Source organism: Chlorocebus sabaeus, chromosome 22 (assembly GCF_047675955.1).
Source record: "Chlorocebus sabaeus isolate Y175 chromosome 22, mChlSab1.0.hap1, whole genome shotgun sequence".
NCBI classification, from domain to species: domain Eukaryota; kingdom Metazoa; phylum Chordata; class Mammalia; order Primates; family Cercopithecidae; genus Chlorocebus; species Chlorocebus sabaeus.
In genome coordinates, this window is record NC_132925.1 from 43,903,058 (window position 1) to 43,918,940 (window position 15,883).

A 15,883-nucleotide genomic window follows, 5' to 3' on the forward strand; every position below is an offset into this window, starting at 1 on the left:
CTACTTCTGATTATACCAATTAGAGAACTTAAAGTAGGTGCTAATGTGTCTTTAACACTTTTCTTTAACACCTGCTGATTTCTGGTGTTTCAGAAAGTGGTTGTGGCTTGGGGCAGTCAGCAGAAGTGCTGAGGCAGTTAGAATAGCCCTGAGGAGCAGAAAGCAGCTTAACACAGATCGAGTAACGGGCAAAAGTTTGAACAAAGTCTAGATCCCACAGCCAGAGACTCTCTACATGTCTGAATGGCTTGAGAATTCCAGCACAAATGGGTCAGGAGAATCATTTTCTCTACGGAACTCCAGGAACCTTTCTTTCTCCTCAAATTCGGAAGAACTCAGTTTATGTAATGATTTAGGGTAGACATGGGTGCAGCACAGTTCTGGGAGAAAGTGTGAAGTGGATACTTATTTGGAGCTACCTTTTCTTCCTCCCTTTTCTGGTTTCTGTCTGTCATGGTGAATGGTCTGCAGGTACTAAAGGCTGCCCAGGCATCCTGGATAAGACTCCTCTTTATCATTCCTCCAAGTCGTCCTGCACTGTCAGCCCTGAAGGACCAAAGACATGCTATGGCAGGGCCAGTGCCACCCTCATTAAATGAGGAACTCTTAGCTTGCCTTGTCCTTCTTCTCTGTCAGCCACTCCTCAGTGACCAGGCTAGCTCTCTACCCATGTTCAATTTGTCACCTTCCCTGGACATCCTAGTGAATAGGTCTTATTTGAAGGTTAATTGTGCTCCATCACAACCCAAGCACTAGGGATTCCTTGTCCTCACACCAGGATTCTAACATCTTCACACTGCTGATATCCTGAAACACACACCCAGGCCAATGGAACCGGCCCCCAGCAGCACACACTAAGGAGGTAAACAGAAATCCTCATCTCCCCGGCTGGCCTGCTGGAGACCCACAACATGTGGGTCTCTGCTTCACCACCTGCCATCAGAATGGATCAATGTGATCTTTATTCCAGCAGCTGTTTTAAGTGGGAATCTGCCAGACATTCATAGAAATGGGGTAGATCTCAGGTGATAACACATGAGTGGGGGCAAACAGGGTCAGGGCATTTCCCTGCTGCCAGAGCACAGTGGAAACCGTGAGGAGGATGGTCCTTATTCCTGAGTTAGGGGTTTTAGTACTCACACAGGATACCCTGGGCCTCCAAGCCAGATTATTTGACGTTTGCCTCTTCAAGGGAGAATTTTTCTTCCTGTCACTTCCAGAGTTCTCATGGTTTTATAAAAGACCTGGAGTAAGGCAGTTGACAACTAGATGCCTGGTCCAAATGGCTAAGATATCCAGCAGACTGTGTGACCTAGAGCAAGTCACTTCCCAGCTCTGAAACTTGCTACCCTCAGTTCTAACAGGAGGAGCTAGCAAGAAGAAACATGAATGTTTCTTCAAGATCAAGTGTTCTATGCATCTGTGAGGCAAGAAAGCATGGTAGTTTTATGCACAGATACTGGAGTCAAACAAACCGAGATTCAAATCCTGATTTTACCCCTTCCTGGTGACTGTAAGTAACTTCTCTGAGGCTCAGTTTTCTTAACAATAGGGCAGGATAATAAATAGCAGCTTCTTATGAGTTTCATGTGAGGAATTAATAAGATACTGTATACAAATGTTAACATAGAGCCTCATGTGTTCAGTAAGTTAGCTTTTACCACTAATATATGAATATGTCTCATTTTTACCAAAAAAAGTTGCCCCAAATTTCAGTAGTTTGGCTCTCATTGTATATGTGTATTCGGCTAGAGGATTTGAGGTCCTCACGATTTAGAGGGCTAGCCCAGATGTGGCTGCTGGTCTCCTGCTTCCTTACTGAAGTTCATGATTTCTGCCTCCTCCCTGGCTGCGGTGGAGGAGCAGCCAGCATCCAGGCTCTTTGACTCCTCAGGGCCTTTGCACAGGCTATTCCCTCTGTCTGAAGTATTTTATTTTATTTTATTTTATTTTATTTTATTTTATTTTATTTTATTTTATTTTATGTTATGTTATGTTATGTTATGTTTTATTTTATTTTATTTTATTTTATTTTTGAGATGGAGTTTTGTTCTTGTCGCCCAGGCTGGAGTACAGTGGTGCCATCTCGGCTCACTGCAACCTTGCCTCCCAAGTTCAAGCGACTCTCCTGCCTCAGCCTACCTAGGGATTACAGGTGCCTGCCACCACACCCAGCTAATTTTGTATTTTTAGTAGAGACAGGGTTTCACTATGTTGACCAGGCTGGTCTTGAACTCCTGACCTCAAGTGATCTGCCCATCTCAGCCTCACCAAGTGCTGGGATTAAAGGCATGAGCCACCGTGCCCAGCCTCTAGTATTTTTTTAGTGTTCCCTTAACGAATTATTTCTTGTGGTTTCAGTCTTTGCTCCTCATGTGGGCTGTCCTGAGATGTTCTTAAGACTTATCATAACTTGCATTTCTTCTCTTTATCTAGCATTATCTTGTGTCCACCTCTCCTTCTAGAATGAAACTTTCATGTTTCTGTCTTGTCCACATTTATATATCCCTGGTGCCTAGTACTGGGCCAGCCACAAAGTAAATGCTCAATAAATGTATGTTGGATGAATAAATTAATGAACTAATAGATAATATTGTACATTTATGTGACACTATATTATTTATGAAGCACCTTCATAATGAGGTTCTCCTTTTGAAGCCATATGAATCTCTGTAAGGCTACAGAAATTGGTCAACCAGAGCCTGGCTGTAGATACCCTGCAGTAGCCATGACAGTTGCCATGTGGGAAAGCACAGGGTCATGGCAATACATAGGAAGGTCCCCTTATCCCAATGGGGATGGAGCAGGGTGGGGAGGGCATGTATCTGTAAGAGAAGACTTCTTGGAAGAAGAGGCTTGTGAGGCTTGTGAATGTAAAAATGTGAGTAGAAATTATCCAAGCAGATAGGGTTGGCGTGGGCAAGCACAAAGACATAGAGGCATGAGAGGGAAAATTGAATATAAAATCGAAACTAATAAATGCATTAAGAGAGGCATGGAAAATATGTTATCTGTTTTAGCGAGGAGGAGATTGCTCTGACAGAGGAAGATCAGGCAATAAGATAGAAGAAAGATCAGGAAAGAATAGAAGGTAGCATTTGAATTCAACCCTGTGGTCAGATGATAATGGGCTGTATGCAGGGTGGTTCACTCATGCGGCCAGGAGAGAATCCAGAGAGACATTCTGGGATTTGCTCAGGCAGGGACCTGGAAAGAAGTCCAGGGAGAAGAGATTGGAAGACAAGATGGGAGAAAGTGGTATTTTTCTCCCTAAGGCCAGACTGTAATGTAGGGCAAAGCTTGGCCTGGGGTTGTCATTGACAGGTGCCCAGCCCTGCTCTCTGGGTCCAGAGAGATCTGTGGCTTGAGGCACTGGTACCCTAATTGCCCCCTGCCCCTCAAGTGGAGGTAATTGAGTCTCCTAAAGTGTGAAACAGGGCTGGGATAACAGTAGCAACCAAGACAGAGAAGGCAAATTCAAAGGCCAACAAACTGGTTGTATAAGTTTGTAAATAAGCTGGGAGTGGCTTGAAGAGTGGTTTTAAACCTTCTCCAAAGATGTGTAAAAACTTTACAAACAACAACTGTGCCTAATAAAACCACTTTTGGGGATTGGCTTCAATAGTGGGCTGCTAAATTGTGATCTCTGCTAGGCTACCATAAGTGAAAATGGTCAGTTGTGACATGCCTATTCATTTGTTCCTCACACACCCACCCACCCACCCACAGAGGCCCTCTACACCTGGATTCATCAGACCTGGAGCCAGCCAAGTGGGTCAGGAGATGACTCTGTGGGCATCAGATGTGGGCAGGACCTAACATGCACCTAGAGAGACACCCAGGCCTTGCCCAGAGGTTTGAGATGTGGCTGCTAGGTCAGGTGTATGACAAGAAGCAGAAACCTTGCAGTGATTTCATGGCAACTTAGAGAGGGGAGCCAGGGAAAGGAAATCTTCAGCAGGTGTTGAGCACAGGGAGCAACTGGGAACGGAAACTGCCAAGCTCTTCAGGGAAAGCCTCATTAGGCCAAGAGGAGGAGCCCAGTGTTTGCAAAAAGAACCAGACATTTACACCAATAGCAGAAATCCTTCCAAGCCTATTCTTGCAATAAATGACTCCATGCCTGAGGGCATGGAGAGAGAAACTAACATTTTCAGCAGGCTTCTGTATGGTGTAGCTGTTGTTCACCTTGCAAATGTTGTTCTGACTTATTTCATTGTTGCTCTGATATATTTGTGTGTTACCTACTGTTTATTAAATGCATATCATAATATCTGATTTAGACAAAGCGAGTTTTTATCATTAAACTCTCAAAAACCACACCTAAGAGTGCCTAACTGTTGTCCTTGGATCACTATGGGGAGAATCCTGAGCTTTATCCCAGACCAACATTCATCAGAATATCTGGAAGGCTTCCCCCAAATCAGCATTTTTAAACAAGTGTCCTAGGTGATAAGGAAAGTCACTAAAGTTTGAGAAGCATTGGCATAAAGTGGCAAAAGTGCTTTTCTGAGATAGCACAGGCTTACTGAGTGAAAACAGCCCCAGTGACATTTAATGAACAAAAGAGTAAATGGTCTAGAACTGAGTACAAGAAACAGCTGATCAATCATCCAGTCATTCAGTATACATTTATGACTTCTGGGCCCAAGAGCCCTGGAGTCTATGAAACAGAACACAGCTCAGTTTGAAGGGATTGTAATTTATCACAAAGGGTGAGAACCTGGCCAAGGGGGCCTCAGGGGACCCATGCCCCAGATGGGAAACTATAGGGCAGGGTGGGCACAGGGGAGACAGGGCAATGACTGCCTTCTCCCTCTCAAGTAGCAGGTGTGGGAACAGGAAGGGGGTCACCTACTGTTCTTTCCCCTCCTGAGGGGATTTAAAAGTCTGCTTTAAAAAATATTTTTAAATAAAAAATAAGTATATAAAAGTCTGCTGCTCCAAACTCCACCCTCCTATGCCCCCATCCTCACCATACACAATGCAAACTTCTACCCTTGAAAGTTTGATCTGGGCTAATAAATATCTTTTAAGAGGTAAATCACCTAAAGGGAGAAAGCAGGCTACCTGTTAGTTACGTTCCGCTGCAAACAGGTCTGCTGAAACTGCTGTCATTTGAGCACAGTGAATGAGAGAAGAGGTCTGGGAGTCTGGAGGCTTGGGGAAGAGGGCAGGCTGGGGAGCAGCTGCGGGAGTTGGGTTGGCCAGAGAGCACCATGCAGACTCTGACCACTGCTGGGGTCAGGGAGACAGAGTCAGGGGGTGGAAGTGCACCACAAGCAGCCTCTGATGTCTGTGGCACTTCCTGCTAATCATTACAGAGATTAACCAGCAAGACTGCTTCCTTACTCCAGCATTAATTCTGGCCCCAGCACCTCACTGAAATTTCCCTGACTCTTGGGACCGTGGCCTCCTAGTTGCTAAATACAATAGTTCTGCTCTCAGTGAATGACCATTCTCTGCAGCATTTGACACTGTTGTTCCTCCTTGCAATCCTCTCCTCCCTTATTTCTTTGATGTCATTCCTCTCCTGGTTCTCTCTAACCTCTCTTCATTTTTTCCTCAGGGTCATCTACTTCCTTCTCCCATCTCTTAAACACTGATATTCCTGCCAATCCTATCCTTGACCCAGAAGGTGGTTCTTTTCTTCTTCCTCAGTTTTGTTGGGGGATCTCACCCACTTGAGTGCACATCAGCTACCACCTATTCAGGAATCTATTCATTCAGCAAATGTTATTGAACACCTACTATGTGCCAGGCACTGTGTGACTCCTAAATAAACATTTCCACATCTGGTTTCTCTTTTAACTTCTAGACCATATATCAAATTGCCTTCAGAATTTCATATATGTATGAAATATACAATCGACCCTCTAAATCTGCTGGTTTCACACTGGCAGATTCAACCAACCAAAGTTTGAGACCCGCTGATTCAGAGAGGTGACTGTACATATTTTCCATCAAGGTTGGTTGAGTATACGGATGTGGAACCCACAGATATGGAGGGCCAACAGTATACAATTTATATTTACATTATTACTCATAACTGTAATAAAAATGACTGTCTTAGGCTGTGTTTAATATGAAGGAATTTGGATTCAAATGATTTATTAGGGTCTGCTATTCAGGAAAAACTTGGAAGAAAGAAGCAGAGTAAGGAAAGGGGAAAAACCAACTAAGGATATGTGAAGACTTCGGGTGAAGTCTAGCTGGAGCCTTCTGGGGAGACTGGGGAGGCGGTGAAAATACATCACACTTCAGGGTTACTCTGCAATGAGGTAAAGGAGCTAGGCTCTGACACACCTCCACCAGAGAGGCACTCGCCAGCCCCGGTGTGGGGATATAACTGCCCAGGTTTCTCTTGGAGAAGCATAGCCATCAGCTAAAGCAAGCATTCAGAGATGGTTACAGGCATCAGCTGATAGCTCCAACACTCTTGGAACTGGAGAACAGGCATAGTAGTTAGTAAAGGGATCCTAGGTGGACACCAGTGACATCTCCTATGGCAGCTTAGACTTACATAGAACAGTCTGTGTCTGGCACCATCCTAAGTGATTTATGTCTATTAACCTTTAAGACAACCCTGTAATTATTATTCACATTTTACATTGCGGGAACTGAGGCACAGAGGGGTTCCACAATAAGTAAATGATGGGGCCAGGATTCAGGCCTAGGAAGCTGGTTCTAGTTTTCATACCCTTAACTACTGCCTCCCCTTCCTTGTTTGCACCAGGCACTGTAGTAGGCACTGAACATTCAACAGTGAAATGAATAAAAACTCCCTGCCCTTACTGAGGTTACTTTCCAGTGAGGGAAGGTGGACAGTAAATAAATGAAGCCTATTATCCAGATGGTAATAAGTGCTAAGGAGAAAAATAAAGAGAAGGGGTATAAGGAGTATTAGGTGACAGTTACAGGTTGAAATAGGGTGGTCCATGGAAGACTTCCATGAAGAGTCATTTTAGCAAGGACCCTTCATCTAACACACTCCTTTGGGCTGACCCCAATTTACCCTTCTGCACAGCTGGAGGGTAATCAATCCAAATCACCTGATCACGTTCCTTCTCTGAATCTTACCCTTCAGTAGTTCCTTGTTGCCTTTAGGACAAATTCACTGCTCCAGCCTTGGCATACGAAGTGCATTCTGATTTGAAGCCTGCATCCTCTCCAGTCTCTTCTCTTGCAAGGCCTGATTCTAACATTGTGGTGCCTAAGGCAAGAGTACAAATGGAAGCTCACATACCCTTTGTCTGAATATTTAAAATTAATGTAGCAAGCTAACAAACTGTTAAATAAAACATGTTCTGTCCTTCTACCTTGACAAATATATCTTCACAGCAACCTAGAAGGCCAAATTTAAATTTAGATTTGTTGGACTCCTTTGAGCTCCCAGGCCCAAATGTGGCAGCACAGTAGACCAGCCCCCACTCATGCTCTGCCTGCCTTCTCTCTCCACTCCCCAGCTCAGCCCTACATGGCAGGGGCGCCTCATGCATGCAAGTGAACACCCCAGCTCCCACATTTATATTCTAGCCACATCCTTTCAAATAGCAGCCCTTTGTCACCCCTTGGGCCTAGGGGTACACATAATGGTGGTGTTACTTGCCCTTGGGAATTGGACCCTGGAAAGAGATACCCATGGGCCTAGGAAGTAGACTAAGGGCCCTTTGGGCAGAGAGTGTTAGGGTTTCAGATACTAGGAGCTTGACCTACAAGGGGAAGATGGATGTGCAGCGCAGACTCTGTGTGGGTGAGTCATCTTGGCTCCCGGGGTGGAGCGGGGTGTGTGCAAAAAGAGGGACAGAGCCCCGAATGGGACTCTCCAAGGCACTCAGAGCTGCACTCTCTTGCGTTCAAAGGCCTGAACCAGAGTTAATTGCTTGAACTTTCTCAATATGCCACACTCTTTTGCTTCTTTGACTTTGTGGTTTTGCACAGACTGCAGAAGGGAGATCACTCACTTAGACTCCTTGCCCTAATTTATCCCATCTCCTCTGAGTCCCCTAACTTAATCCCCTCATCTCCAGCCCCCAATTCCTGTCCCCAAACAAAAACACCCATACATAGTGTCAGTGTGGTGGGGTATAGTATGATATAGTGACCTGAGCTTGGTTTTTCTTTTTTTGTTGTTGTTGTTGTTGTTTTGAGTAGAGACAGAGTTCTACTACGTTGGCCAGGCTGGTCTTGAACTCCTGACCTCAAGTGATCTGCCTGCCTCAGCCTCCCAAAGTGCTGGGATTATATGCATGAGCCACCGTGCCCAGACTGAGCTTGGGTTTTCAAGTCAACAGTCCTCATTTTGAATTTTTGCTTAGCCACTTACTAGTTATGTGATGTTAGGCAAATTTTATGCCTCAATTTCATCTTCTCTCACATGGAGATAACCATACCTAGTTTATGAAGTTATTATTAGGATATAATGAAATGATGTATGGCAAATACTGAACTATAGCCCCAGCATAGAATGAGCACGCAGTAAAATAGTTGTTTCCCCTTTCCCAGCTATGCCCCTTACTTGAAACCAAACACACAAAGCACCTTGGAAGATTAGCCTGTTTTTCACAGAAAGATGCCAATTAGATTAGGTCACAGCCCTCAGCTCCTGGGCCTCTTTCTCCATCTCCTGAGTTATTGAGAACCTCCTATAGAATATTAGGACCTAATTTCTACTCTTAGTTGTCAGAAATGATTAGTTAACAGGGCATAACCTGCTACTGACCACCAGCTTTAGATGCAGGGATTGTTGACCTCCAGCTCTCGGTAGCAACACAGAATATTTGTTGTTAGGAACAAAGAATTCTCAGGTCAGCATAATTATGGCAACAGAGATGGAGTCTGAGGAGCAGGAAAATAAGGAAGACAATTGTCTCTAAGGAAAGGCAAGACCCACAGTTAATGTTGCTGAACCTGACATAGGTGGGCATGCAACAAATATAAGTCAAGCTACACTAAACGATGTTCGGTGATAAAACCCCTAAATCCCAAAGAAAGCCTCTAATCCCTAATAGAAAGATGGATAAAAGAGCTGATCAGGTAATTCACAGAAGAAATAGTCACAGGCCAAAAAGCAATAACTAGTAATCAAATAAATGCACATTTAAATATAATACAATGTATTTTTAATAAAACAGACAAAGGTTTTAAAAATTCAGTGGCCAGTGCGGGTGAGGATAGAGTAAGGGGGGTACTGTCACACACTGCTGGTGGACTCAGTGACCAGTGCGGATGAGGATAGAGTAAGGGAGGTACTGTCACACACTGCTGGTGGACTCAGTGGCCAGTGCGGGTGAGGATAGAGTAAGGGGGGTACTGTCACACACTGCTGGTGGACTCAGTGGCCAGTGCGGGTGAGGATAGAGTAAGGGAGGTACTGTCACACACTGCTGGTGGACTCAGTGGCCAGTGCGGGTGAGGATAGAGTAAGGGAGGTACTGTCACACACTGCTGGTGGACTCAGTGGCCAGTGCGGGTGAGGATAGAGTAAGGGGGGTACTGTCACACACTGCTGGTGGACTCAGTGGCCAGTGCGGGTGAGGAGAGAGTGAGGGGGGTACTGTCACACACTGCTGGTGGACTCAGTGGCCAGTGCGGGTGAGGATAGAGTAAGGGGGGTACTATCACACACTGCTGGTGGACTCAGTGGCCAGTGCGGGTGAGGAGAGAGTGAGGGGGGTACTGTCACACACTGCTGGTGGACTTGTAAGTTGGCATACCTTTCTGTAAAGCAATCAAGAGAATGATCAAATAAGTTATGGTATAGGCATAAGATGGACTATCACTAAGTGCAACAGATTGGAAGAAATTTTAGACGTGAGAAAAAACTATGTTACAGTGAAAAGTAGAACAGTACACGGTATGAAAATGATATGCACAGAAAAGGTAGAAAGGATATAGGCCTGGGTGTTATAAAGTCCTACCATTAGCATCTCTTGCATGGATCTCTGACTACTTTAACTTTTGTGTAGTTATCACGTGTTTCTCTTATAATGGGAAAGAAATCCTGTAATTTGGGAAAAAAGTCGCATTGCTTTAAGACAAGAGGATAGAGAAAATTATTTATGGAAAACTTTGGTCACTCATTGTCAGGGGAGTGTCAGGGAAGAAGAGGCAACTCCTTTCCTTTGGGATGCAGGATTTGGGGAGAATACTCATCCTTTCTCTCATGCTGGAGAGAGTCCCCTTGCCTGGGGAATTTTCTGTGTACCAGGGACGCCTAAGTAAGCTACCTTGTGCTTGAGACACGCACACAGTCAAGAGCTGTGGTCTCTTAATGAGGCTGTAACAATCTCATCACTGGTTGAAATTTGAGAATAAAGCCCCCCCAAAAGGTTTTAATTTCTTTTTGTGACCTGAGTCCTTCTGTGGCCTTACTGCCAGCAGCTATGAGCAACTGATATGTGGTAGGCACATATGTGGGTCATGTAACATACATAGTGGTTTAAACAACTGCAGTCTGGGAAATGGGAAATTAAGTGAAAGACCATAAGGAAATACCATGCTGGTATTTATATTTTAAAATATGAAGTAATCAATGTCTATTTTGAAGTATAAAATAAACGGATTGGCTTTAAAAAAATAAGACCCCTAACTACTCAAACATAGACGGTCTTCCAAACTGAGATGTTATAACTATTCTGACCTTCATTTTTTTTCTTCCTATTCTCAGGAGTTATAGTCAAAGTTCAAGTGTTTAAACTTCGCTACTAACTTATGTAGCAACATCTTGATTTATTTAGCCTGCTGATGTCTTGGTTTTCAGGATGGTCACTGTCATTTCATCTTGCCTTGATTTCAAGAGTTACTCCTCCCTCATCCTCCCTTAACATCCTGATACATGCATTTCACACTGTGACTCTTACAATGGAAATACACGCAACAACTGGTCTGCATCTTCCGTTGCAGTCAGTTCCACTCTGGGCTCTTTCTGAGTGATCAGCATGACTCAGCGACCTGATTTTTTAAGTTGACATACATTTTAAACCACAAAGCTGGGCATGGTGGCGCAAGGCTGTAGTCCCAGCTACCTGGAAGACTGAGGCAGAGGGATCATTTGAAACCAGGAGTTTTGAGACTATAGTGCACTGTGATTGTGCCTGGGAATAGCCACTGCACTCCAGCCGGTGCACATAGCGAGACCCTGACTCTTAAAAAAAGTGAAAAATAATAATAAGCTAAAAGTAGTACATCTTAAATACAATGGTGGTAAAGTCATGTTATTAATACTTTGTGTACCATCTCTCATCAACTGGCAGAATCAACCTAGAGTCCTTTTTTGAAAAAGTATTCTTTGGCCCAGTTTGGGCTCAGTGGTAAGATGTACTAGTGTCTGTCACTGATGTAGGCACAGGGCAGAACAACACTCCTGTCAAGGACTTTCCATCTCAGATTTAAGAGGCGACAGGGTCTCTGTCTTTAGAGAACTGGAATATCATTGGGGAAAACATGATTCATTTTAGGAACAAGAAAGGGAGACAAAAATTAAAATAAAAATAAAATACAATTGTGAATATCCAAATTGTAAACATCCCAACAAGTGCAGTTAACTACAGGTTGGGTAGCTCCCATCCAAAATGCTTGGGACCAGAAGTGTTTTGGACTTCAGATTTTTTTTTTTTTTTGGAATGTTTGCATTCTGCTTGCCGGGTGAGTATCACTAATCTGAAAATCCAAACTCTGAAATGCTGCAATGATCATTTCCTTTGAGCATCATGTTGACCCTCTTAAAGTTTCAAGTTTTGGAGCACTTCAGATTTTGGATTTTCAGATTAGGGATACTCAGCTTGCAAAAGGAAGGCCTAGTTATTTGCCAAATGCTGGGAGAAGGCAGAATGCCAGGACCATTGGTCAAATGTAGAAAGGATTTTTCTGAGGCATACAGTTTGAGTTGGGTTTGAAGGTGGCCAAGAGACCTGACATGAAGTTGGAAGAGTGATTCTGGTCAAAGGGAGTGCAGGTTTCCGGGTGCTTTTTGACTGTGTACTCCAAAGTCTCAGCTACCCAGAGTGACCATACTGACCTTTGACCTCCCCACAGTGAGGACGTGTGCAAACGTGGCTTCACTGTCATCATCGACATGCGGGGCTCCAAGTGGGACCTCATCAAGCCCCTCCTCAAAACGCTGCAGGAAGCCTTTCCAGCTGAGATCCATGTGGCCCTCATCATTAAACCCGACAACTTCTGGCAGAAACAGAAGACCAACTTTGGCAGCTCTAAATTCATCTTTGAGGTGAGCCAGATTTCTCTCTCTTAGCGTCTTCTTTCCCTTCCCCTTCTGCCATCCACACATTCCTCACTTTCTCTTCTCCATCTACCATACAGTATGTGACACCTCAAGGGCTGAGATTTCAGGATTCCTTGGCCACCATGGCCTTACCAGTTAGAGTATGGGGAGGAACAAGAGGCTCACAAGATTGTCCCAGATGCACACCTTCATTAGACGGTCTTATTTACTGTTGTTGGTTGTGTAATTGGGACAACTATTTCTGGAGGCAACTTTGCAATTTGTATCAAAAACCTTAGGAAGAGTTTATATCCATTGATGTAGCAATTCTTTTTTTATTGCTGTATCATAGTTGTACATATTTTTGGGTACATGTGACATTTTGATGTCTGTATACAATGTGTAATGCTCAAATCAGAGTAAATGGGATATCCATCACCTCAAACATTTATAATTTCTTTGTGCTAGAAACGTTACAATTCTTCTCTTCTAGCTTTTGAAATATATCATAAATGATTGTTAACTACAGTTCCTCTACTGTGCTGTTGAATACTAGAACTTATTCTTTCTATTTAACTGTATTTCTGTATCTAGTAACTAATTGAGGAAAATATTCTTTTTTTTTTTTTTTTTTGAGATAGAGTCTTACTCTGTTATCCAGGCTAGAGTGCAGTGGCATGATCTCAGCTCACAGCAGCCTCTGCCTCCTGGGTTCAAGTGATTCTCCTGCCTCAGCCTCCTGAGTAGCTGAGATTACAGGCACCTGCCACCATGCCTGGCTAAATTTTGTATTTTTAGTAGAGATGGGTTTTCACCATGTTGACCTGGCTGGTCTCGAACTCCGTACCTCAGGTGATCTGCCCACCTCAGCCTCCCAAAGTGCTGAAATTACAGGCATGAGCCACTGTGCCCAGCCTAATTTAAGAAAATATTCTTTTTTTTTTTTTTTTTTTTTTTTTTTTTTTTTGAGATGGAGTCTCACTCTGTCGCCCAGGCTGGAGTGCAGTGGCCGGATCTCAGCCTACTGCAAGCTCCGCCTCCCGGGTTTACGCAATTCTCCTGCCTCAGCCTCCCGAGTAGCTGGGACTATAGGTGCCCGCCACCTCACCCGACTAGTTTTTTGTATTTTTTAGTAGAGAGGGGGTTTCACCGTGTTAGCCAGGATGGTCTCGATCTCCTGACCTCGTGATCCACCCGTCTCAGCCTCCCAAAGTGCTGGGATTACAGGCTTAGAAAATATTCTTAATACAAAATTTCAACAAACAAGAAGGTAAAAAGCCAGGTAAAATTGCAAACAAGAAATGTCTACAAGAATGTTCATCACAGCTTATATGTTCCTATACAATAGTATATATACACATGTGCATAAATATTTATACATAGATAGTACATATACATACACATATATAGGTTGTATCCTTGCTAACCATTAATGTTGGTGACATTAATACACAAATACTGGCTGGGTGTGGTGATTCATGCCTGTACTGTAATCCCAGCACTTTGGAAGGCTGAGGAGGGCGGATCACTTGATGTCAGGAGTTCGAGACCAGCCTGGCCAACATGGCGAAACCCCGTCTCTACTAAAAATACAAAATTAGCCGGGCGTGGTAGTGTGCACCTGTAATCCAAGCTACTCAAGGAGGCCGAGGCAGGAGAATCGCTTGAACCCGGGAGGCGGAGGTTGCAGTGAGCTGAGATTGCACCATGGCACTCCAGCCTGGGTGACACAGCGAAACTCCTCAAAAACAAAAACAAAAAAACAAAACAAAACAAACAAAAAACCCAAGTACTATGAAGCCATGAAAAACCATATTTAGAAAAAGTAGTATTAAAATATTTATTGTTTAGTAAAATGCAGGTGATAAAACAATATGGATAGTATAATCTGAGATTTGTTTTTAAAGTGTATGTATGGAAAAGAAAACTGAGATTGAAGATGTTAGTGATGGTTTATTCTAGGTGACTGGACAATGGGTGGTTTTTATTTACTTCATGTATTTTTATTTTTTCAAGGATGATGTATTACTTTCATAATCAGGGAAAACATGTTTTCAAACTAAATTTTCTAGAGGGTATATGTTTCCCCTGAGAATTTTAAATGACAATACATCAGATTAAATCAATGATTTAAGTGTCTGTGTTCCAGCCAAATTTGAACTGTTCCCTTCCTCGGAATTCTAGTCCTCATTTACAAGGGGATGAGCTTTTAAATGTGTGTGTGTTGAAAACGCAGAGCTGCTTTTAATCTTTCAGCAGCTTCCCATTCCAGACTTTTGCGCCCTGGGGGCCAGGAGCGCCTGTGTGTGGTGTCAAATAGGCTGTGATTTGAGCACAATGACCTGACCCTTGATGCAGGCGATTCTCACTCTGTGTAAACAATACAAGAAATTTGGCTTGGTATAAAAACAGTGACCTATTATAGTCTCCCAGCACCCCTCGGGAACAGTAGGAGTCCTGTAGGGAAATGCTTTTTATATTTTGGCTTGTTTATACAGAGGTGGTGACAAGCCTATAAATGTATAAGCTGAAGAGACTGAAAAGAATCCTTTCAGTATGTCTTGATACTTATGCTTCAGCATTGCTGGCCTGCATGTCCCATCTCTCGGCACCTCTCTAAGTTGAGCAGGCTTGTCTCTGTCTCCTAAATAAGAGGTATAGGAGAGATAGCTGGGGGCCTCCCAATCAAAGGAATCTTTATAAGGCAGTATCTTAAAAACAGTGAATTTAATACTTAGTGCAGAGTGGGGTGACAAGTGATACAGAGATGAGAGTATAAGCTTGTTCAACAACAGACACTTATACATAATTGGTGAGTATAATTATGGAGGACTTCCCGGAAGTGGTAAACTTTGAGCAAAATTTGAAGAAGGTACTTTGGAATAGGGTTTTTCAAATTTAATGCACACAAATCTCCTGGGGATTTTGAAAGTGCAGATTCTGCTTCAGTAGGTCTGGGGTAAGGCCTAAGATTCTGCATTTCTAACAAGCTCCCATGTGATGCCAATATTGCTGGTCTGAAAGCTATGCTCTGAGTAGCAAAGATGGAGATTAGCAGGAGTTTGCAACTCTAGTTGCACATTAGAATCACCTGAGGGACTCTTAAACCTACTCATGTCCAAGCTCCCATTTAGCCAATGAAATCAGAATTTCTAGGGGTGAAGTTTGAGCATTGGTGTTTTTGCACACTCCCCAAAGGATTCTAATGAGCAGTCAAGTTTGACAACCATTGTTCCAGACCAGCCCTCCTGCCTGTGGCCACTCCTTCCTTCCTCTTAGGAGGGGGGTGGAAAGAGAAGGAACAAAGAGGGAATGCTCAGAGTAGCAAGACACAGAGATAAATTGCTTTTCAGGTTTTGAGTAATGATCCAGCCTTCAGGTCATCAGAGTGAGCACTAACAAGAATTGAGCATGTACTCCATGCTATGCACCCCATGTGCTTTATACACATTGATATGTTTAATCTCTGCAAGCCCCTTAAGGAAGGAATTATTATCTCCATTATTCAGAAGAGGAGACTGAGGCTCTGAGACCTTAATAGCTGGCCCTGGGTCACACAGTTAGTAAGCGTAGGGCTGGGACCCAAACCCAGATATTAATTTGCTAGCCTCTCATTCTTCATGAGAAAGAAGAGAAGCCTAAAGCCCTATCGGATGGAAA

The 15,883-nt window shown here is 43.6% G+C and overlaps 1 protein-coding gene across 24 annotated transcripts in view; it reads left to right on the plus strand.

Moving 5' to 3' along the window:
- KALRN (kalirin RhoGEF kinase) overlaps positions 1 to 15,883 on the plus strand; it is a 697,103-nt gene that overhangs the window by 219,466 nt on the left and 461,754 nt on the right. For all 24 annotated transcript variants that reach the window (XM_073009790.1, XM_073009791.1, XM_073009792.1 and 21 more), the window contains exon 4: positions 12,037 to 12,229. In XM_073009790.1, coding sequence (XP_072865891.1) covers positions 12,037 to 12,229 — 193 coding nt within the window. The remainder of the gene's footprint in view (positions 1 to 12,036; positions 12,230 to 15,883) is intronic.